The sequence below is a fragment of the Embiotoca jacksoni genome, unplaced genomic scaffold (assembly GCF_022577435.1).
Source record: "Embiotoca jacksoni isolate LCO1_2020_lvr unplaced genomic scaffold, fEmbJac1.0.p SCAF_70, whole genome shotgun sequence".
Taxonomy (NCBI): Eukaryota; Metazoa; Chordata; class Actinopteri; family Embiotocidae; genus Embiotoca; species Embiotoca jacksoni.
The window spans coordinates 1,057,902-1,080,553 of record NW_027185426.1 but is presented as its reverse complement, the minus strand read 5'-3'; the positions used below and the strand labels follow the sequence as shown (position 1 = coordinate 1,080,553).

The 22,652-nt window shown below is 51.2% G+C and overlaps 2 protein-coding genes across 5 annotated transcripts in view; both read left to right on the top strand.

Moving 5' to 3' along the window:
• The window catches only part of LOC138215218 (cullin-9), a 23,619-nt gene extending 17,680 nt beyond the window's left edge, over positions 1–5,939 (top strand). For all 4 annotated transcript variants that reach the window (XM_069177264.1, XM_069177267.1, XM_069177266.1 and 1 more), the window contains 11 exons: positions 90–338; positions 883–1,023; positions 1,153–1,317; positions 1,803–1,966; positions 2,046–2,139; positions 2,281–2,355; positions 3,154–3,264; positions 3,365–3,482; positions 3,567–3,700; positions 3,837–3,925; positions 4,178–5,939. In XM_069177264.1, the coding sequence (XP_069033365.1) occupies positions 90–338; positions 883–1,023; positions 1,153–1,317; positions 1,803–1,966; positions 2,046–2,139; positions 2,281–2,355; positions 3,154–3,264; positions 3,365–3,482; positions 3,567–3,700; positions 3,837–3,925; positions 4,178–4,400 (1,563 nt within the window). In that variant the 3' untranslated portion in view covers positions 4,401–5,939. The remainder of the gene's footprint in view (positions 1–89; positions 339–882; positions 1,024–1,152; positions 1,318–1,802; positions 1,967–2,045; positions 2,140–2,280; positions 2,356–3,153; positions 3,265–3,364; positions 3,483–3,566; positions 3,701–3,836; positions 3,926–4,177) is intronic.
• A 2,396-nt stretch (positions 5,940–8,335) lies between these two features.
• LOC138215161 (uncharacterized) lies at positions 8,336–22,553 on the top strand. The gene is made up of 21 exons (XM_069177166.1): positions 8,336–8,962; positions 9,087–9,138; positions 9,267–9,444; positions 9,627–9,669; positions 9,851–9,976; positions 10,089–10,196; positions 10,400–10,618; positions 10,703–10,849; positions 11,637–11,873; positions 11,991–12,209; positions 12,330–12,476; positions 12,566–12,811; positions 13,098–13,280; positions 13,356–13,595; positions 13,680–13,784; positions 13,858–13,995; positions 14,143–14,250; positions 14,429–14,466; positions 14,620–16,984; positions 17,263–17,365; positions 21,730–22,553. The coding sequence occupies exons 1-21, from the start codon at positions 8,336–8,338 to the stop codon at positions 22,344–22,346; spliced, it is 6,246 nt and encodes a 2,081-aa protein (XP_069033267.1). The 3' UTR covers positions 22,347–22,553.
• The last annotated feature ends 99 nt before the right edge of the window (positions 22,554–22,652 follow it).

Below are 22,652 nucleotides of genomic sequence, written 5' to 3'. Positions count from 1 at the left end.
TGTGTGTGTGTGTGTGTGTTCATTAACTGTGTGTGTGTGTGTGTGGGGCCTCACTTTGACCTTAGGTGTGCTGGTCTCTGTCCTTGCAGGTGTCGGGGACTCTGAGTCTGGACCTGGACCGGGCCGAGCACCTCCTGGTCCACTGTAAGTGGAACGTGGACCTGCTGGTCCAGCGGTACACCGACGACCCCGACGTCCTCATCATGGCCGCCGGGCTGAAGAGCCGCAACCCTCAACCGCCGCCAAGCCCCGCCCCCACCTGCCCCGTCTGTCTGAGTCCCAGAACCAGCAGCACGGAGACGGTCCCATCACTGAGCTGTCTGCACTACTGCTGTCGGGTCAGAACCAGGAGAGAGACTCTGTGTGTGTGTGTGTGTGTGTGTGTGTGTGTGTGTGTGTGTGTGTGTTCATTAACGGTGTGTGTGTGTGTGTTCATTAACGGTGTGTGTGTGTGTGTTCATTAACTTTGTGTGTGTGTGTTCATTAACGGTGTGTGTGTGTGTGTTCATTAACTCTGTTTGTGTGTGTGTGTATTGACTCTGTGTGTGTGTGTGTGTGTGGGTGTGTATTGACTCTGTGTGTGTGTGTGTGTGTGTATTGACTCTGTGTGTGTGTGTGTGTGTGGGTGTGTATTGACTCTGTGTGTGTGTGTGTGTGTGTATTGACTCTGTGTGTGTGTGTGTGTGTGTGTGTGTGTATTGACTCTGTGTGTGTGTGTGTGTGTGTGTATTGACTCTGTGTCTGTGTGTGTGTGTATTGAGTCTGTGTGTGTGTGTGTGTGTGTATTGACTCTGTGTCTGTGTGTGTGTGTATTGAGTCTGTGTGTGTGTGTGTGTGTGTATTGACTCTGTGTGTGTGTGTGTGTGTGTGTGTGTGTTCTAGTCGTGCTGGCAGGAGTACCTGACAGCGAGGATCGAACAGAACCTGGTGATGAACTGTAACTGTCCAATCACAGACTGCCAGGCTCAGCCCACCTCACAGTTCTTCCTCAGCATCCTCACCGACAAGGACACCATCGCCAAGGTAACACTGCTCCTCTCAACGACCATATATGGTTCAATGTGGGCGTGTAGAGGGTGGGGCTTAACAAACCTCCATACACACTGAGGTGTTTATTATTTTCTCCTCTCTCCTCCTCCTCGTCCTCCTCAGTATGAGAGTGCCTTGCTCAGAGGTTACGTGGAGTGCTGCTCCAACCTGACGTGGTGCACCAACCCTCAGGGCTGCGATCAGATCCTCTGTAAGGAGAACATGGGCAGCATGGGTACCTGCTCCAGGTGCTGCTGGTCGTCCTGCTTCAGCTGCAACTTCCCCGAGGTCAGAGGTCACCGTGCACACACACACACACACACACACACACACACACACACACACTCCTCTAACGGTTTGCCCCGGCTCCGCCCCCTCTAACGGTTTGCCTCGGTTCCGCCCCCTCTAACGGTTTGCCTCGGTTCCGCCCCCTCTAACTGTTTGCCTCGGCTCCGCCCCCTCTAACGGTTTGCCTCGGCTCCGCCCCCTCTAACGGTTTGCCCCGGCTCCGCCCCCTCTAACTGTTTGCCTCGGCTCCGCCCCCTCTAACGGTTTGCCTCGGCTCCGCCCCCTCTAACGGTTTGCCCCGGCTCCGCCCCCTCTAACGGTTTTCCCTGGCTCCGCCCCCTCTAACGGTTTGCCTCGGCTCCGCCCCCTCTAACGGTTTGCCCCGGCTCCGCCCCCTCTAACGGTTTTCCCTGGCTCCGCCCCCTCTAACGGTTTGCCTCGGCTCCGCCCCCTCTAACGGTTTGCCTCGGCTCCGCCCCCTGCAGGCCCACTACCCAGCCAGCTGCAGCCACATGTCCCAGTGGATGGACGACGGCGGGTTCTACGAAGGGATGAACATGGAGGCTCAGAGCAAACACCTCGCCAAGCTCATCTCCAAACGCTGTCCCAGCTGTCAGGCTCAGATCGAGAAGAACGAAGGATGTCTGCAGTACGTATGGAGGAGGAGGAGGAGGAGGAGGAGGATCACCTTCATCATCATCACCTTCACCTCTCTGCTCTCTCCCCAGTATGACCTGTGCCAAGTGTAACCACGGCTTCTGCTGGCGATGTCTGAAACCATGGAAACCAACACACAAAGATTACTACAACTGCTCCGCCATGGTGGGTTCACCCCATCACATGACCACCGCCGTCCAATCAGAGAGCAGATAAACCAGCCGCCCTCACCTGTTCAAGATGATCAGTACCCTCAGGGCTAATGATTAGTTAGTTATTGATTATTGCTGGCTGTTGTTCCTGCAGGTGAGTAAAGCAGCACGACAGGAGAAGAAGTTCCAGGATTATAACGAGAGATGCACCTTCCACCACCAGGCCAAGGTACACCTGCACAGACCATAATGATCCCAGTGATCAATACAAGCAACCAATCACTGCCGGATCAGCTGCTGTTTACTGGGAATGTTTACTGTGGAAGAATTCTAAAGTAGGGGCTTTTATTGTGAAACAGAAACAGGGCTTTTATTGTGAAACAGAAACAGGGCTTTTATTGTGAAACAGAAACAGGGCTTTTATTGTGAAACAGAAACAGGGCTTTTATTGTGAAACAAACAGGGCTTTTATTGTGAAACAGAAACAGGGCTTTTATTGTGAAACAGAAACAGGGCTTTTATTGTGAAACAGAAACAGGGCTTTTATTGTGAAACAAACAGGGCTTTTATTGTGAAACAGAAACAGGGCTTTTATTGTGAAACAGAAACAGGGCCTTTATTGTGAAACAAACAGGGCTTTTATTGTGAAACAGAAACAGGGCCTTTATTGTGAAACAAACAGGGCCTTTATTGTGAAACAGAAACACGGCTTTTATTGTGAAACAGAAACAGGGCCTTTATTGTGAAACAGAAACACGGCTTTTATTGTGAAACACAAACAGGGCTTTTATTGTGAAACACAAACAGTGCTTTTAATGTGAAACAGCTCAGACTGCTGATGTTTATCTGGATATACGTTGATGTTTGAAAGTTTTTAACTTTTAACTCGCTGCAGAAACAAACAGGAAGTGATTGAAAGTTGCTGACTCTGCAGTCCGATTCAGATGATGTCCACCTTTGTTTCTCGCTGTGACATCAGAGCAGTAAAACCTGGAACTCACTCTTCGTCCCGTTTGTTGTCTTTCAGGATTTTGCCGCCAACCTGGAGAACAAAGTGTCGTCCATCAATGAAGCGCTGCAGATGAAGTCGCTCACCTTCGTCATCGACGCCTGCAAAGTCCTCGCTCAGGCCCGGAAGGTATCATCATCATCTTCCTTCTCCTCCTCCTCCTCCTCCTCCTCCTGCTGCTGCTGAGGAGGAAGGCATGGGTTGACTTTGCCCTGCTCTGTGTCTGCAGGTGCTGGCCTACTCCTGCGTCTACAGCTACTACAACCAGGAGACGGAGAAGATGGACGTGATGGAGCAGCAGACAGAGGCTCTGGACCTGCACACCAACGCACTGCAGATCCTGCTGGGTGAGACGGCGGCCCGGTTCTGCTCTGAGGCAGCATGTGACCCGGAAACCCGTCTGACTGCTGTTACTGGTTCTGTGTTCTCAGAGGAGACGCTGCTGCAGTGCACTGATCTGGCCTCGTGTGTCCGGCTGCTGAAACCAGAACACCTGAACACCGGACTGGAACTCATCCGACGCATCGAGGAGCGCCTGCTGGCCATCCTGCAGCACTCCACCCAGGTACCATCAGAACCAGGCTGGAGATACAGAACCAGGCTGGAGATACAGAACCAGGCTGGAGATACAGAACCTGTTAGAAACCAGTGTAAAACTAGTCCTAAACCGTTTCCTGTTTGTTTCCTGTTTACGTGATCAGGACTTCAGAGTTGGATATCAGTCGAAGACTCAGGAACCAGAATCCACTCAGACCTCCAACCTGTCCAACAACACTGACACCAACAAAGTGTGAGTCCCTCCATCCTCAACCTGACGACTGCAGGTGGTCCTCACCTGTCCCCACCTGTCCCCACCTGCCCTCACTTGTCCTCACCTGTCCTCACCTGTCCCCACCTGCCCTCACTTGTCCTCACCTGTCCTCACCTGTCCCCACCTGTCCCCACCTGTCCTCACCTGTCCCCACCTGCCCTCACCTGTCCCCACCTGTCCTCACCTGTCCCACCTGTCTTCCTGACGGTACCTCTGCTGGCGGTGTTTCAGGTCCAAGGCGGACCGGGTGTCGGAGTCCGGGGACTCGGACAACAACAACTACGCCGGCGAGGAGGGCGGCGAGGAGGCGGAGGACGAGGACGATGAGTACGATGAAGAATATGTCCCCGAGTGGCACGAGGACTACGACGAGGACGACATCGACGAGGACGACTTCTTCTCTGACGACGACGAGTCGGAGAACCTGGAGAGAGACTTCAGCCCCTTCGACTGAACCTGACGGAACCCTCCCCGAGTGGGGGCGGAGTCAGGCCCCGCCCTGACCCCGCCCGCCCCCTTCTCAACCATCTGACTCCACCTGAGGACATCAGGGAGGACGATCAACGCCCCCCTTCGCCTGAACTACTAACCCCCCCCCCCCCGGCCAACACAACTCGCTTCATTTCTGTAATTCACCTTCTGTGTTTTAGTCAAAGTACAGAAGCAGACGAGGGATAAAAGACAGAAACACGTTCTGAGTTTAACGTTTCAATCCTGACAAGAGTTTTAGTTTAGTCTTTAAATGGTGGGAATAACTTCTGCCTAACATTTTAATCTGAAAGTCACATCTGACTTCCTGTTTGTTTTCAGTCACTCGCTCATCACTGGTTACCAGTCTGAACCCAGTTTAAACCAGTCTGAACCCAGTTTAAACCAATCTTAATCAGTTTAAATCAGCCAGTTAAAACTGGTCTCAAACTGATTTAAACCTACTCAAAGACCAGAGTAAACAGAGTTTGAAACCAGATCAACTCCAGCCTTAAAGCTTGTAAAACCCAGTTTGAATTCAGCCTAAAACCGGAGTGGAACCCCTTCACAGTCTGAAACCAGTTCAAATCCAGATCAGATTAAATCTGAAACCAGTGAAAACACCAGTTTGAAACAAGTTTGAAATCAATGTAAACATTCTAAAATCAATGAGACCGGTTGATACTCATCTGAAACCAGACTGAAACCAGATTGACACTCAGGTAAATTCAGTCTGAAACCAGTTTGAACGAGTGAACATTCTGAAGCGTACTTAAACTACTCTGTCTTTGTTTTTGTTTTCTGGGAAACTGAATTCAGAATGCAGATCTTCAGTGTTGGATGCTGATGATTTGGTTCTGACTCCGATCCAGATCTGAGTGATGGATCTCAGAACCGGTTTCCTCCTGCTGCGTCCCGACGTCTCCTCCCTGTGACCTCCCGGGCTCGGTTCTGGTTCAGGAGCTCGGTGGTTCCCAGGGAACGGTCGTGGTGTCTGACAGAACAAAATGTTTTGGGTTTATTAGAAGGGATGATTGATCCGACCGTTGGTCCGGTTCTGGTTCTGAGTCGGTCGTTGACGTCACACATTCTGCCTTGTTTCTGTTTCATTCGCCTTCGTTGGAGAGAGCGGATGACGTCACTTCCTGTGTAGCCGTCTCCACGTTTAGATTCACTCACGGTAAACGTTTCCCAGGTGTTGGGAAAGGTGGATGTTTCTACGCATCTGAACAAACTGGAGTGTTGATGGATTCTGACGGATCAGAGTCCGAAGTATCGCTGCAATAACCGGCCTCGTCGTTCGCTGAGCAAAGACCGTCACCGCTCCGTTCTCGGTCTGGAAGAAGGACGCCGTTCGGACCGGCGCTCTGTGGGACTCGGAGGTACCTGATGTCCCGGCTCCTGTTCTGCTGTAATTTTGAGAGATCCTATATTCATATTGTTGATGTTCTATAATGTTCTTTCTTTGTTGGAGTCGAGCGACTTCAGCCAGCAAAACTAAATAAAAGCTTTTTGTGCTACACTGCAGGCGCCTCTCATTTCACTCAAACACCCGGTTTATAAAAACACCCGGTTTATAAAAACACCCGGTTTATAAACCAGTCAGTCTGAAATCTTTACAACATGGTGGATGTGTTTCTGTGGAACATTTAAGGTTCTGTTTTAGTTTCACGTAAACTGCGAGAAAATGTATGTTTCATATTGTTTTTGTGGTTTTACTTTTTATTTTTGAGGCTTCACAAATCTTTGTTTTTAGCGCCCTATTATTATCCAAGGAATTGTTTTTCTTTTCGGTCCTTGTTCTTACAAATTAATTGCCTTTTTGGAGGCTTTATCATATTCAAAAACTCATAAAAGTTGGTACACCCATCTCTCCTGACGAAAGATTTCATATTCTAGCGGAGTCTTGAGTGGGCGTGGCCAAATGGCTCGCTAGCGCCCCCTAAAGAGATGCCCCAGTGGCTCCATTTACCGACATGCACGAAATCCGGTGGACACGTGGATCACACCTAGACGCACAAAAAAGTTACATTGCACCGTTGCGTCAAGTGGACAGGAAGTCCACCATTTTGAATTTAGTCGCCATTTTTGGCGATTCACACGTACTTTAACGAACTCCTACAGATTTTTTCGGACCGACTTGAAATTGAGTCTGTGCACTCTTAACATGTTTGGAATTAAAAGTTATCAAAATAATACATTTTCATCAATCGGTGTGCCCGTGGCGTGGCGGCCACAAAGTGACAGAAAAGTCATGTCGTCCAAAAAATAAGATGACTTTTTTTTTTTTAAATGATGACAAAGCGGGGGATCGAACCCCAAACCTTCTTCCCAGGAGTTAGACAGCATTGTGACAAATCTTTGGCTTACTGCAACCTATACCTCCATCATCCACAAATATTCATTCAAATACGACCAAAATTGCCGCAGACATTCTTTGGATAGTAGATATACGTGTTTTCAAGGGTCTCCGTGATATTAAATATCTTCCTGTAATGTGTAGTGAATGCAAAACTTTTTCAATTTCTACAAACGCTTCAACTTCTTTAAAAGTTGAATCACCATCAACAGGTGGAATCTGAACCTTTAATAACAACCTTGGTGAAGTAGAATCTTTTACCTGTTGAGTAAACCAGACTGTCGGCTGAGTCTCTGGAAGCTCTGAGTGAACTCCGTGGTACACTTTCTCCTGCCGAGTCTCTTTCTCCAGCATCGAAGATAGTCCAGCGGTCTACGTTGCTGAGCTGGAAATAACCTCATGAAGACATGGGTTCAAGCCCCGCTCAGGTATTACACATGGTTAGTGGTTCACGGAGGGTGAGTCCCTCTAAGGGTAAGCCACACGGGTTCAGGTTTGTGCATGCAATCACACTAATACCAAACCAAAGGTCAACCACAATACAAAAATATAAATCCCCAAAAGAGGCTTTTCTTTTCATATTTCGGACAACATGCCACACAGTGGTGCACTGGTTAGAGCAGGTGTCTCAGTGAGAAGTAACTTGAGGTATGCATGTCAGTTCAGAAAAAGGTCATCCAAAATATCCAAAGATACTATAGTATCGAAAAAGTATAGTCGAAAAAGTGACCCAAAATTCATTTTTGTATATAGTATAGAGTATATAGTATGTAGTATATAGTATAACCAGGGCGATGCGGCTAAATTTGATGTTTTGCCGTGAAACAGGAAGTTGATGTTTGAGGCCAAACGATGCTCCAAACCTCACGAAACATTGCACTTTGCATCAGGCACCAACTTTCATGAGTTTTTGAAGATGTTAAAGCCGCCAAAAAAAAGCAATTTTTTTTTTAAAAGAAGAATAAGGAACTAAATAGAGAAAAAAATAAAAACTGCAAGCCTGAATATGCTGCACATCGGGACCCGCTGGATCCCCGACGTGCAACGTGCGATGGCCGCAGATCACTGCTTGCAGTTTTAATTGAAACTGTCTGACATGAGTGCGGTGTTACACTGGGTCACGTGACACCCGGTGGAGAGCTGCTGCACAGGTGGATGTTGTGAGCAGGAGTTGAGAGATTATCAGAGAAGCTGCTGCTCCACTTCCATCCAGCAGGTGGCGGTAATAAACCTACGAGCTGTCTGACAGCCTCCTTCAAACCAACGAAGAAGCAGCAGCAGCAGCAGCGGACCGTGGAGCTGCTCTGCGGTCACGTTGGCTCTGATTTCGGCTGTAAACTGTTTTACTTTCCGCTGAGATGATCTGAAGGAGCGCGGTGACTGACTGCCGCTGAAGTATTTGTTTTAAAAGGAGCACAGCTGTCGGGTTTCACTCCGGAAGTCGGACTGTTGTTGATTAGCCGGCTAACTCGGCTGCTAGTTTAGCTGCGGGTCCTCCGCTGAGGACATGGGCCGGGGAAAGGCACCGACGCGCGGCAGACAGCACATGGGACCTCCGGGCGATGACAGACCTCCGTTTGACATCGGTCCGCCGGGTTGGGGCCCTCCGCCGCTGGGGGGGTGGGGCCCTCTTCCGCCTGAAGGCTGGGGTCCTCCGCCCCCCGGTGGCTGGCCTCCTCCGCCTGAAGAATGGGCCCCTCCACCGCCCGGAGGATGGGGGCCAAGAGGGCCTCTGCCTCCCGACTGGGATCCAAGGGGACCTCCTCCACCGGGATGGGGGCCTCACCCTGATGACTGGCTGCCTCCTCCAGAGGACTGGGACCCCCACCGTGGCCCCTGGAGATCTCTACACCGCGACGACTGGAGACCTCTACACCCCGACGACTGGAGACCTCCTCACCCCGACGCCTGGAGATGTCACCCCGACGACTGGAGACCTCCTCCGGAGGACTGGGGACCCGACAAGCCTCTCCCTCCGCTGGGCTGGGGACATCCTGGATGGGGTCCCGAGGGACCGCCTGAGCCGTGGGGACCCGAGCCTCTTCCACCGGGGCCGCTACCTCCACCGGTACCCCCCTCCGGACCCCGCAACCTTCGGACCGCCTCCGGTCCCCCCTCCGGTCCCTCCTCCAGGCGCCGTGCCTCCGTTCGGGTTCCCGGCCTTCCCTCCCCCCGGCTGGACTGGAGAGGTGAGTCGGTCTCAGTGAAGTCCACGGTTCTCCTGGAGCATCACCGTAATGGATAATTGATTATTGATTGGGCAAACTTGATAATTTGAGATATTAAATGACAGTTCTGTCTGTTTGTGTTCAGCCTGTCGTGGAGGAACCGATGCCCAACCCCCCCCCCCGATCAGCCGGAGTGGGTGAGTATTGATCCGTGGTCAGGTGTCACCGATCGATCGGAGACCGGCTCTCTCAGGTGTGACGTCACCTGAAGTTTCAGTGTCTCTTTGTTTTCTTTAACAGATCAAAGCTCTGATTTCGGTTCCAGCCTCCGAGTCCAGTCCGACCGAGACGATAAAGACCGAGGAACTCGCTGCGGTCCAAACACCTGCCGCCGACCTCGCCTCCATCCCGAAACCCAAACCCAAGACCAGAGCTAAACCTAAAACCGAAGCCACAAAGACGGCAAAGGCGCTCGGCCTGCTGGGAAAACGCACGTTTGAGAAGTAAGTATTGAAATGAGGATTCGGTTATCGATCACCTTCAAACTGTCGAACAAAAAAAAAGGTTGCCGTTTGGACGTCAACATGCAGGCAAACTTTGTAATGTCACTTCCTGTTGGCTCAGCAGGAGGTCCAATGTGTCTTCTTCTGTGGTGTTTGAACCTGCTCTTTGTTTCTGTCCTCAGGCCTCCTCCAGGCAGGTCGACGGGGATCATCTCCTTCATCGGGGTGAGGAAGCTCCTCCTCTTCACTCTATCTGTCTGCAGCAACTCACCTGTTCACCTGCTCACCTGTTCACCTGTTCACCTGCTCACCTGTTCACCCGCGTACCTGTTCACCTGCTCACCTGCTCACCTGTTCACCTGTTCACCTGTTCACCTGTGTACCTGCCTCTGTCTCCGACCTGCAGCCGACGTTCGGCTACATTGAGAGAGAAGACCTCGAGAAGTTCACCTTCAGCTTCGATGCCTTCTTCGGAAACCCCAAAGCCATGACGCCGGGGGTCCGAGTTCACTTCACCGCCTGCAAGGAGAAGGTCCGACAGAACCTCAGAGTTCAGAACCTCAGAGTTCACAGCATGACAATAAGTTTCCTTCAGTTCTGATTTTAATCCCATTTGGATGTTTTTCTGTCGTCGTGTTTCGAAGGCGAATAGTTTGATAGCGACGGATGTGAAAGTGGCTCCAGGTGGAACCGAGAACGTTGACACGGAGATCTACGAGGCCGTCGTCAGTCAGCCCATCTCAGAGCCGCAGGTCAGTGCCGACCGCTCAGGTGGTCTACTTCCTGTCCCAGACCTGTCAGGTGGTGTACTTCCTGTCTCAGTCCAGTTAATTGATATATTCTGGGACAGTGTATTGATTCTGTTGATCCGTTGTTGTTTAGAACCTGTTTTTGTGTCTTTGTGTTTGTTTCTACTCCGTGTTGTTGTTGATGAAGTGTGTTGGTCCGCCTGCAGCCTGGCGAGCGTCAGTACCCCGGCCAGGTCTACGTGAACATCGGCCCCCTGAGGACCAACCTGACGTTCGAGAGGAAGGACAGCACGGTGACGCTGCTGAAGAGCGACCAGGTGCTCATCAACCTGCTGACCGACATCGTGTCGGAGAAGAGGAGGGCCACCAACATCAAACCCAAGATCCCGGCCACCTTCAGCCACACCAAGGAGATCCGCCAGAAGGTGGACAGGAAGTTCTCCGTCCACGTGTCTCCTCGCGGCCTCCTGGATCAGAGCTGGTCTGTTAAGCATGTTCTGTCTTTGCAGGGTGTCATCATCAGCCTGAAGGACAGCGAAGGCCTCATCAAGTCGGAGGAACACGGAGAGCTTCCCTTCAACGTCAAAGAGAACTTCAGTGACGTCGAGTTTACCGAAGAAGACGTCAACGAGGAGGTCGAGTTCACCGTCACCGAGGTGAGGACGCGATTTAGGAAGTGTTACCGCTGAGACGCTAGAACCAGGAGTCTGGTGGTTACAGAGATCTCATTGTTCTCCTGGTTCTCCTTTTTCCTCTGGATCTCCTTGTTCTCCTGGATCTCCTTGTTCCCCTGGATCTCCTTGTTCTCCTGGATCTCCTTGTTCTCCTGGTTCCCCTGTATCTCCTTGTTCTCCTGGTTCCCCTGGATCTCTGTGTTCCCCTGGTTCCCCTGGATCTCTGTGTTCCCCTGGATCTCCTTGTTCTCCTGGTTCCCCTGGATCTCCTGGTTATCCTTGTTTTCCTGGTTCTTCTTGTTCTCCTGGATCTCCTTGTTTTCCTGGTTCTTCTTGTTCTCCTGGTTCTCCTGGATCTCCTTGTTCTCCTGGTTCCCCTGTATCTCCTTGTTCTCCTGGTTCCCCTGGATCTCCTGGTTCTCCTTGGTTTCCTGGATCTCCTGGTTCTCCTTGTTTTCCTGGTTCTTCTTTTTCTCCTTGTTCTCCTTGTTTTCCTGGATCTCCTGATTCTCCTTGTTCTCCTTGTTTTCCTTGTTTTCCTGGATCTCCTGATTCTCCTGGTTCCCCTGGATCTCCTGGTTCTCCTTGGTTACCTGGATCTTCTGGTTCTCCTGGTTCTCCTTGTTTTCCTGGTTCTTCTTGTTCTCCTGGATCTCCTGGTTCTCCTCGTTCTCCTGGTTCTCCTTGTTTTCCTGGTTCTTGTTCTCCTGGATCTCCTGCCGTGTGTTGAGCTGAAACCTTTCCATGTCTGTTCGTTTCTGTCGATCAGCTGAGGGTGGGGAAGCGAGCGATCCGGATCCAGCGGGTGAAGGAGCCCCTCCTCCTGACGCTCTGCCCCGCCCCCCTCACCGCCGAGGAAGAGGCCGAGAACGGCGACAGCGACAGCGAGGAAGACTCCACAGCGCTGAGAGGTCGGGCCAACGCCAAGCTGGACCTGGGGCCCACCATGAAGCTGGACGACGAGCTGTACGAGGGCATTGTGAGCCAGCCCATCATCGAGCCCACGGTGAGCCAGACCAGACCGGTTCCGGGTCCTCGGCTGGCCTCAGCAGGTTTAAAACCGGTCCGGACCGGTTGATTCCACTCTTATTGATTATTGATTCGGTCTCTGGTCTTGGATCAGCCCATCATGCAGGGCTACCCGGGTCAGATCCACGCCAACATCGGGCCCGTCCGGACCAACGTGACCTTCGACCACCGAGACTGCGGCGTCACGCTGCTGAAGAACGACCACGTGTTGATCAACCTGCTGGTCGACCTGGCAACGAGGAAGAGGAGGGCGGCCAACATCAAACCCAAGATCCCCTTCACCTTCAGCTACACCAAGGAGCCCCGGGAGCTGGTAACACATGCATATATATATATATATATATATATATATATATATATATATATATATATATATATATATATATGCTCCAGGTGTTCTGATGGTCCAGGTGTTCTGACCCGTGTGTTTCAGGGCATCATCACGTCTCTGGGGCCCGAGGAGGGCATCGTCCACTCGGAGCCGCTCGGAGAGCTCCCCTTCGACCTCTGCGAGAACTTCAGTGACACCGAGTTCAACCCCAGCGACATCCACCAGGAGGTGGAGTTCACCATGGCAACAGTGAGTCGGACCCGACCCAAACCAGAGCGGAACCGAACCGATCCGGACCACAGGAAGACACGCAGTTTGACCTCCGTCTGTCTCCGCAGGTGAAGTCGAAGACTAGAGCCATCAGGCTGAGGAGGACGAAGAGGGTCATGGACCCCATCCTGCACGAGCAGAAGAGACGCGAGGAAGAGGAGAAGAGGAAGAAGGAGGAGGAGGAGCTGGAGAGGAGGAGGAAGCAGGAGGAAGAGCAGAGGAAGAGGAGGGAGGAGGAAGAAGAGCGGGCGAGACAGACGGAGAGGAAGAAGAAGGAGGAGGTGTCAGCAGCGCTGGCAGCTGCCAGGGACAAGGTGAGGAGGAGGAGCCAGGCAGGAGGCGGGGCTTACTGCACTGTAGATTTAAAAATAGAACTGTTGAAGGGTTTGATGTTCGCTTGAGTTTACATAGTTTGAGTTTGATTAGTTTTAATATTCCAGTTTGAGGTGAAGCTCATATTTACAGATTCTCTTCATCACGTCTCACTTCTTTAATTCTTTAATTCCAACTTCATCTTGCGGTGAAGTTGGGTTTTCCAGGACGTTGTCGGACTCGGCAGCAGATTTACGTTTGTCCTTCTGTCCTCCTGACTTCCTGCAGTGGACACCGCTCGGCTTCAAGATGAGAGACCCCGACAGTATGGACGACATCAGCAAGGAGCGCTTTGAAGGCACCGTCCTCAGAGCCATCTCCAAACACCCACGCAAGGAGATCAAGAAGGAGCCGCAGGAGAACAAGGAGGACAGAGGAGGCGCTGAGGATGGACAAGTGCTCCTCGGACAGGTAAACCAAAAAAAGGTCTAGATTATATTTTCAACACCTGAAGAAGCAGAAATGATGAATTCTTCTTATTTTCAGGTGAAAGTAAAGGAGGAGGGCCCGGACGAAGAGAAGGGCGAGGCGGAGGGAGGAGGGGAGGTGAAGATGGAGAAGGAGGAAGAGGAGGTGAAGAAGGGTTCGCCGGCTGGTGCTGGAGGCGGAGCCAAACCGGACCCGGAGATGGGTCGATTGGTGATGACCATCGAGGGTCAACAGAAGCAGCTGACCTTCGGCCCCAAAGACCTGCTGACCGCCGCCACCATGCTGGACGGAGACAAGGTGAGTCCGTCAGCTGCCCTCCTCCAACTTCAGGGTGATGGAGCTCCGCTTTTTAAATCTCATCCTGAACGTTCCTCTTTGAAGGTGCGGTTCAACATCGCCACCCATCGGGACAGCAGAGAGGAGCGAGCGACGTACGTGGAGATTCTCCCCGACTCCTTCGAAGAGTCCACCGAACAACGCCGACACGTAAGACTTTAAAAACCCACCGTCCAGGAGGATTCTGAACGCACCCCCTGAGTAAACGCTGTTTGTGTTGCAGGGCATCGTGATCGAGTTCTCGGAGGACTCGGGGCTCATCAAGTGCGCCCAGAACCCTCAACTGTACTTCCACATGGCCGAGGTCATCGAGAAGAAGAAACTGGAGCTGAACGAGAAGGTCGAGTTCAGCGTCGTCCCGGTGAGTGCCCCTCGGCCCCCCCCCCCCCCCCCCCCCCCCCCTGTCCTCCTCGTCCCCCTCGTCCACCGTAAATCCTGCATCGTTTAATGTCTTTGACTTTTTTTTACAATCATGACTTTAAAAACACGTCTTTTGTTATTTCTCCAGCACGAGACGGCGGACGGCGGTAACCAGGCCATCAGGATCAAACGTTACACGGAGAGCGTCTTCCTCCCCGTCCGGAAACTGGGTGGCGTCGGTGCGACCAAAGGAAAGGTAACCAGACAGGTTCCATGTGAAGTCTGTTAGTATGAGAATAGTCTTCAGGGACTGAAGCCGTCCAGTCTTCTTCATTGTAACCTGAATGTATTGATGAGTATTTCTCCAGTTCTGTGTTCAACGGATGATGTTGATCTTTATTGTTCTGACTTTGTGTGTTTTCCTTCTTTGGAAGATGACCATCAAGCTGGCAAAAGCTTCAGAAGAAAACGAGTGAGTTTTGTGTAATTTATGAGAGTTGTTCAAGACTTCAGATGTTTAAAGCTCAGACTAAATTCAAAGTTGTGAACCTACAAATGTTTTAGGATTATTGTAATGAGGACAACTTGTCTGTAACTTATCATCTGCCTACATCTCACATCTCAGAAAGGACAAACCAGAGACGGACAAGCTGAAGGCAGTTGTGAAAAATCTGAGAACGCAGGACAGCAAGACCAGCCGGAGGGATTACAGCGCACCTCGTCGGAGGTACGGTCGCAGCAGGAGCCGGAGCCGGAGTACGAGTAGGAGTAAGAGTAGGAGTGGGAGTCAGCCCAGAGACCAGTTCGGACGCATCGTCAAAAGGAGACACAGCGGCAGCCCGGACAGAGAGCGACGAGGCAGCAGGTACCGACCGAGCCGAGAGAGGTCAAACCGCCGCAGCAGGAGTCGCTCCAAGAGCCGCAGCAGGAGTCGCAGCAAGAGCCACACCAGGAGCCGCAGCAGGAGCAAAGACAGGGTCCCCAAGAGGAGGAGCAAGGTCAGCAGGGAGCGCGAAGAGAGTCACAAGAGGAGGCGGGAGCTGAGCCCACCTCCCAGGAGAGGCGGAGTCATGGATGACGAGCTGGCAAGGAAGAAGCGTGAGCTGGAGGAGCTGAATGAGATGATAGCCTACAAAAAGTCTCTGGTGGACCCGAGAGGACTGGACCCGGGACAGAGGACCTGCATCGACTACGACCACGGCCGCATCGCTGTCCCACTCACGGAGTACAAACCAGTCCGGTCCATCCTGAAGAAACGACCGGAGGGACCGGAGTACCTCCATCATCCTCCTTACGACGATCCGTACTACGAGCGGCCGTACAGTCCGTACCAGGACCGGCGCTACGGTGACGCGTACGCCGACCGACCCTTCGCCGATCAGCCTTATGGAGAGCGTCCTTACGCGGATCGGCCTTATGAAAGTCGTCTCTACGGTGAAGTGACCTATGGAGGGCCGCCATCCGCCAGTCGGCGCTACACCGACCGCTACGATGTCTACGACGAGCCCTACGAAGATCGCTACTACGACCCGGCGTTCAGAGACCGGCCGTACGATCCGTATCAGCCGGACAAACGCAGCCCGTCTCCTGAGCACCGCGGCACCTCGCCGCCTGCTCTGTCCGCACGTGTTCCTGATGCTTCCACACAACCTTCAATGACACAAACTGCTCCCACTTCATCATCCCAATGCTCCTTCAGACCTCCTTCTCCGGTCGAAACGCCTCCCAGAAGCCCCTCCCCCAAACTGAAGGACAGAGTCCCGCGTCGTTCCCCTTCATCTGAGAAACCGCCTCTGGACCGCTTCCTCGACATGCTGAACAAGAAGGTGGATGCGGAAAAGAAACCAGAGCTGGTTCATCTTCACGACGATCTTCTGCCTCACGAGCGGGCACTTCAGGATGGGCGGGGCTTCTCTCGCATTGTGGGATTGGCTCAAGAGTCCACGAGCGGCAGTCTGGCCCTGGAAGGGGAGAGGAAGCAACCGAGCTCCAAACAGTCGTCAGTAGAGAGAACCAGCGAGGAACCGAAGACGGAACCTTACGACAAGATCCAGAGTCTGCTGCGAACTATCGGCCTGAAGCTGAGCACGGGAGACGTTTCCAAACTGGCCAGCCGAGCCCAGGAGAAGATCTACAGCCCCGAGGCCTCGTCCACGGAGAGAGAGACGTTACCATCCTCGGGGGAACAGCTACGAACGAGCAGAACGGGTTCCGTTGAGTCCAATCGCGTCCATTCCCCGTCGCCCACCCGGTCCTCCGGTCTGGAGCCGCTCAGCAGACGAAGACCCGGCGTGTCGGAGTACGAAGGATTCCTGGACCAGCAGGAGTTGGAGGCTCTTCAGAAGGCGCAGCAGCTTCAGAGTCTCACCAAGACGATCGGGAGCACCGCCTCCACCACCCCGTCTCCGAAGCCTCCTCCGGGACCTCCGCCCGCTCACTACCAGCATCCGCCGCCACTGATCAACTGGCCCCTTGCCGTCACCTCCCAGATTTCCCCAACACAGAGCTCCACCTCCGCCAGTGGGGCCATTTCAGCTCCTTCAGCTGGTCAACCCCTCCAGAGACTGGGTCCACCTCCAGGTCCTCCTCCTGGACCTCCTCCACGTCGTCCTGGGCATCCTCCTCCAGGACCTCCTCCTGGACCTCCACCCCGCCGTCCTCCTGGACAACCTCCTTTCGCTCCTCCCTCCAGCCATTCAGTGTTGCCGTTTATCGGACAGCCGGAAGCAGCTCCGCCCTCGAACTCTGTCCCATTAACCACGACGCCGCCGGCAGCGTCCGGTCCTGCGGGCGAGGACCAATCGGCCATCTCCACGACAGTCGCCAGATGCCTGAAGGTCATCGAGACGGTGAAGTCTCTGGCTGGCCAGCCGCCGACCAAACCGGTCAAATCTGTCCAGTTCAGTTTACCCACCGAGCCGTCAGCCGCCATCAGTCTTCAGACCTCCGTGGAGACGGACGAAGACATAAAGACGAAGCAGAAGGAGAAGGTGAGATCAGTGCTTCTCTACTCAACACGTCACCCGACTAAAGTAAACGAGTACGGTCGGCCATGTTTGCACTGATGGTTCCAGTTCTGCTCGACTGACCTCGGTATCGGGTCCTTTTCTGGGTTTGGTTTTCCGTCCGTGTCCGTTCTTCCTGACGGACGCTCGTATCCGTCGCTACACGAGCTCTCAGCTAATCCAGACATAAAGTAAAGAGCTTATAAATATAAACCGTCCCGCGTCGGCCGAAGCCTTTACGAGGTGTTTGCTTCATGTTGCAGCTGGACTTGTACAACCAGAGGCTGCTGGAGAAGAGAGAGCAGCAGTACCAGGAGATGATTGCCCGCAAGAAGCAAGGAGACAAGAACAAGGACGGCGCTGCAGGTATCACGACTTCTTCACGTCATTCACGTAAACTTAACGTCTGAATTACAGGAATGTTACGATGTCAAGAGCTTCCTCAACTATACTACTGCATGACATTTATGCTGCTGTCACTGTTTTCTTTTTTTTTTTATTGAACTCGACAGGTTAAAATAGATTCCTTCCTCCCACAGTTACCCAGGAAGTTAGCAGGAAGTCGCCTCATTAGCCGCATCTCTGGAGCCAAATGTTCAGAAGATAGCATGAAGGAAGCTTTGCTACGATTTATCTGTTTGATTAGCAAGGCCTGTTAGCTCTGTTCTAGAGAGCAGTGCGATGCTAAGCTACAGGTCTGATTTAGCATCTCAGCTCCACCGCAACATCTCCTGCTTCCTGACGGTTCATCGGTTCACGCCAGGAAGGTTCGTCCGGATCTTTAAGCACACATTTCTCTTTGCTCTGCGCGAAGCAGCCAGATGTTCAGTCGTGGAACGTCTGTTAAGAACATCTACACGTAGAAAACCGCCTCGAAAAGGAGCCTCTCGGCTGCGTCTCTCGTAGACGTCTTTAAGGAGGTCGGTTAGCCGAGTTTAGAGGTTCCACCCGGCGACCGACAGAAGAAGCTGGCTGAACTTCACAAAGTAACGTCTTCTTCCTCTTCATGTTCCTCTGCTGGTATCTAGACTTTAAACAAGTCCTTTGACAGGTGAGATTATGACCGACGGACTTTATTTCTACGCTAAAGTTCGGTATCAACGCTGCAGTTATTCAATACGTAAAGACAATAACGGGACGGACGATGCGACCAAGACAGTTTTAGTACTCGATACTACAGAAACATTTTGGTCGGTACCAAACAATGATTTAGGTTTGATACCTAACAGTTAGCTAGACGTGTTAGGGCAGTCCCCCGAACAGGAACTCTTTGTTCACGTCAGTATTTCAGCTCGTAGCTGTGAACCAGCACACGTTTGTTTTCCAGCTTGTTTACGGGTTGCAGCTGCAGGTTGCGCTATCTATTGCATAGCTAGCTCATTTCATGTTAGCGTTGATTTATTTAGACGCTACCGTTAAACTGGAGTTTCCGTCTTGTCGTCCGACAACCAACTGAGTCCTTCAGCTCTCATTTGTACCTTCATCACTACGACCGTCAGGTTCAACATCAGCTCTCGTTTATTCGATGTTTTATTCACGAACTCAACAGAATGGTTCCGGAAACCTTAATGGAGTCTGACAGTGTGTCCAGGTGGCAGCCTGAACCCGTCCGGACGGAACCGACGCCGTTAGAACCGACGCCGTTAGAACCGACGCCCTTAGAACCGCTTGTGTCGAATCTTTTAAAAGTGAGTTTATTTCTAGAAAGTCTCATTTTGCGTGTTTCTCTTGATTCTTCGAGGTTTGTGTTACGCAGGTTGTTTTTAAGAGTCCGTTTCGATCTCGTCAGCGTAAGTTCGTCCAGTTAGCCGAGCGGAGTGTAGCCGCCGTTACCGTGACGTCACCGTGACGTCACCGAAGACCAGAAGACGTCGTAACTGTGACCACGCAAAGTAACGCCTTCGGAACTCTTACCGTAAAAGAAGTTTGTATTCTTCTTCTTCTTTGATTTGTTCAGGATCTCGTGTGAAACTCAAATCTGAATCTACGTTGTTAATTTAAAGGATTAAACGTCTGAGGCCGCGAGGACGGAAAGAAACCGAGATTCAACAAAGACGTAAGTTTGATGTGCGTCACGTCGCGACGTTCAGCCGATGCGTGACTCGTCGCGCTTCTTCTAACAACAACAACAACAACAACAACAACAACAACAACAGACCTCCATGTCCAGAAGTTTGATCTTTAGATCCTTCAGCTCACATCAAGTCCGTTTAAACCAGCTGCTGAGGAAGCTAACCGTACGAGATGTTCATTATCAACAAACATTAACAGGAAAGAAAACACGTGAACATGTTGATCTACAGAAACATCGTGTGAAAGCTGACGGTCCGTTTGTGAACGTCTTGTGATGTAACATGTTGATTTAAGTCAGGAGCTGCTTTTTGTAAACGAGCTTATCGTCTCCGTCTGAAACTAGCGTTAGCTCTGGAAGCTAACGTAGCGGAGTTATGGCGCCATCTAGCGGTCGCGTCTGTCACCAACACCTTCGTTCAAATAACTGTTCTGAAGGTTTTTTAAGAATTTCTGTATGAAATATCATTTTATAGAAGTTCGGTCTGTGACTCTTTTAGCTCAGGAAGCTAACGTAGCTAGCCTGTTTCAGCCCACCAACACGGTAAGTAGCTAACCTCAGATACGATCCTCCAGATGTTCACTTCAGTCTGAACTTCACTTTTCAACTCGGACGGAGCCGCCTGTGCTAGCTAAAGCTAAAGCTAAAGTTTAGCCCGCTAATTCAGAACCAGTATTTGTAAGCCAGCTATAATTCCTGCTCATTTAATCCCCGTAATTTCGGCCATTAGCTAGCCGGCCCTTTCGTCTGTGAAGCTAATGCTAGCTCAGGAAGCTAACAGCTGTCAGGACGTCTGACTGACGTCATCACGTTTTAACGAAGATTTTGTGACGTTGACGTTGAGTCGAGGCCTTCAGGTGTCTGGATGTTGTGATGCTAACAGCTTGTTCAGGTGTGATTCACGCTGAACCTTCAGATCAAACGCGCCGCCGTCACTCAACTCATCTCACCTGTAAACAGGTAACATCTGGTCACGTGTCACGGCCCGCTGAGCTCACGAGACGTCCAGAGTGGAGTTCAGGAACAGAAATGGAAATCAAAAGTTTTATAAATGAATTTTACATCTCAAACCGCCACATTTGGATCTTTTTGATTTGTTCATTTACATCTGAAGTCAAAACTGGGAACGACTCGACACGTTGGAAAAAACAGGTCAGTCACAGTTACTAGTAGGAGTCGCTAACACGTAACAACCACCGACTGTTTATCAAAGAGTTCGTAGCTTCAGGTCTGTAAAATGGTTCTGATCCAGAAGTGTCTTCAGCTGCAATACCAGCGAGTGCCACTAGAGGTCGGCTCCAAAAAGCCTCCGGCTCCATAGACTCCCATTCAACTTGTCTCATCAAATCCAAAGTGAATAAAATGTGTCCATCAGTTATCTCGGTGTTGTTAGCTAAAGTCACTCCTTCTTATTAGTTTTCTGGAGGTTCATCTGAAAATAATCCCTCATTCATTAGAAAAGAAGATTCAAGAAGACCTGTTTTTGGGGGGAAATTCTGACTTCCCAGTTCAAACGGAACAAACTATTTACTATCATGCGTGTGATCTGAAACAGTCAGTCAGACCTTATTGGTTTTTATAAAATAAAGTTTCCATTTCGTCTCCTTGATGAAATACTGGACTCTGAAAGTTTAGGATGTAACACAGTCATCAAATTTAAGTAAATCAAAGCGTTGTAGTTTTATACAGTGAATTAATTAAGAAGTTTTTAAAACTCTAAATGTTTCTTATTTTTTTCCCGCATGTCATGTTTCAGTATCCAGTAATAAATGTTGGTACAGTCAGCTGTTAGCTAGGGACTCTGAACATTTCCACGTTTGATGTTGAGCGTTTCGTTTGATTTTAAAGTGATCGGCAGGTTAAAATGAAAACAATGATGACAGTATTTATTGTCGTGTGGTGAAGGTAGGTGATCGTTTTGATCTCTTAATTACACCGATCCATCTTTGTGACTTGTTTTAAATTTCACATCTTAAACCGAACAAATCGTTAAACTCAAAGATTGATTTATCTCGAACGTGTTTGTGACATTGTGGTTTCACATAAAGTTTGGTTTATCGCTGTAAAGTTCACTGTAGTAATTTACATGGTCGACGTAGTGAGCTAGGAAGCTTTAAATAACGAACCGTCAGCACGATGGACGCTGGTAGACTTTAAACCGCTTCGATTTTCACACATTTTGTTAAATATTTGTTGTTGCCTGTAAAAATGTGTCTGGTTCCACAAAGATCGGTCGTACTGTCGGACTACCTGACGTTTCACCACAGTCTCCTCTGTGGAAGAGGCCCCGCCCCCTCGCACAGTTCACCGATCCGCCGCAGCGCAGGACCCGACCTGCTGGAACAATTCAATAACGGGAGCGTTCAGGTGACGTGAAACAAACAGGCGCAGAATCAAAATGAGGCTCACAGAGTTAAACACCTGCCGCTTCGCTACGTGTTCACGTCTTTATTTACGTGATGTACGATCACGAGGTCGCTCGATAACGATGTGTCGACACGTTGACGTCAGCTGTGACCAGGACCTGAGTTCAGTCCACCAGATCTTTGTGAAACCAGACGAGGACCGCGGTGCCGTCTGTTTTAGAGCTTCAGATAGTTCTGGCTCGTGTTGTCCGTGAGGCGTCACACTTACAAACATGTCCTGTTCAACTTTCCAGGCAAGCCGGCGAGCAGCGAGCCCAAGAACATCTGGATTTGCGGCCACTCGCTGGTGTACTGGGCCGAGACGCGGGCCAAGTCTCCCGAGGTAGGTATGCAGCTGGGTATGGACCCCAGCAAGGTGGCCATCTGGTGGAAGGGCACGCAGGGCATGACGTGGTCTCAGCTGCTGCCTCAGCTGCACCAGCTGAAGGTCACCTGGCCCGACCCGGACGTCCTCATCGTGCACCTGGGCGGCAACGACCTCAGCACCGACAGCCCCACCGACCTGCTGGCCTCCGTCAGGAAGGACCTGACCTCCATGAGGAGCATCTTCCCGCGTTGCGTCCTGGTGTGGTCCAACGTCCTCCCCCGGAGGGCGTGGCGCCACTCGGTGGACAGCCACGAAGTCGACCTGATCCGCACCACCGTCAACCGCAGGATCCAGAACATCATCTCAGAGCTGGGCGGCACCTCGCTGACCCACGAGAACATCCGGTGCGGTGCGAACACGGGCCTGTACCGGGCCGACGGCGTCCACCTGTCCCACAAAGGCATCGACGTCTTCAACCTGAACCTGCAGGACTTCCTGGAGAAGTGGGAGCTGGAGGTGAACAAGGCCTCCGACAGGAGCTGAGAGGTGGAGGAGTTACTTTCTGTTATTTTTATGTTTGTTTGACGATAGCTAGGCAGCTTCAACAATTAAAGAAATGCATCATTTCCTATTCAACTTCATCTTTTCAGTATCCAGTGATTCTAGTTTTATCTGAGTAGAAATTTCAGGCTCGGTCGTCTCTGCTGGAAAAAAAATTCGACGTAAAACAATAAATTTGGTGTCAATGAATCTGCTGTTGTGTCTGTTTTCCTCTGAACATCCGCAGAGATCACGAAAGATAAACAGGTCCGACACTCGTCTGGTCATGTGACGTTCGACTGCTGTTAG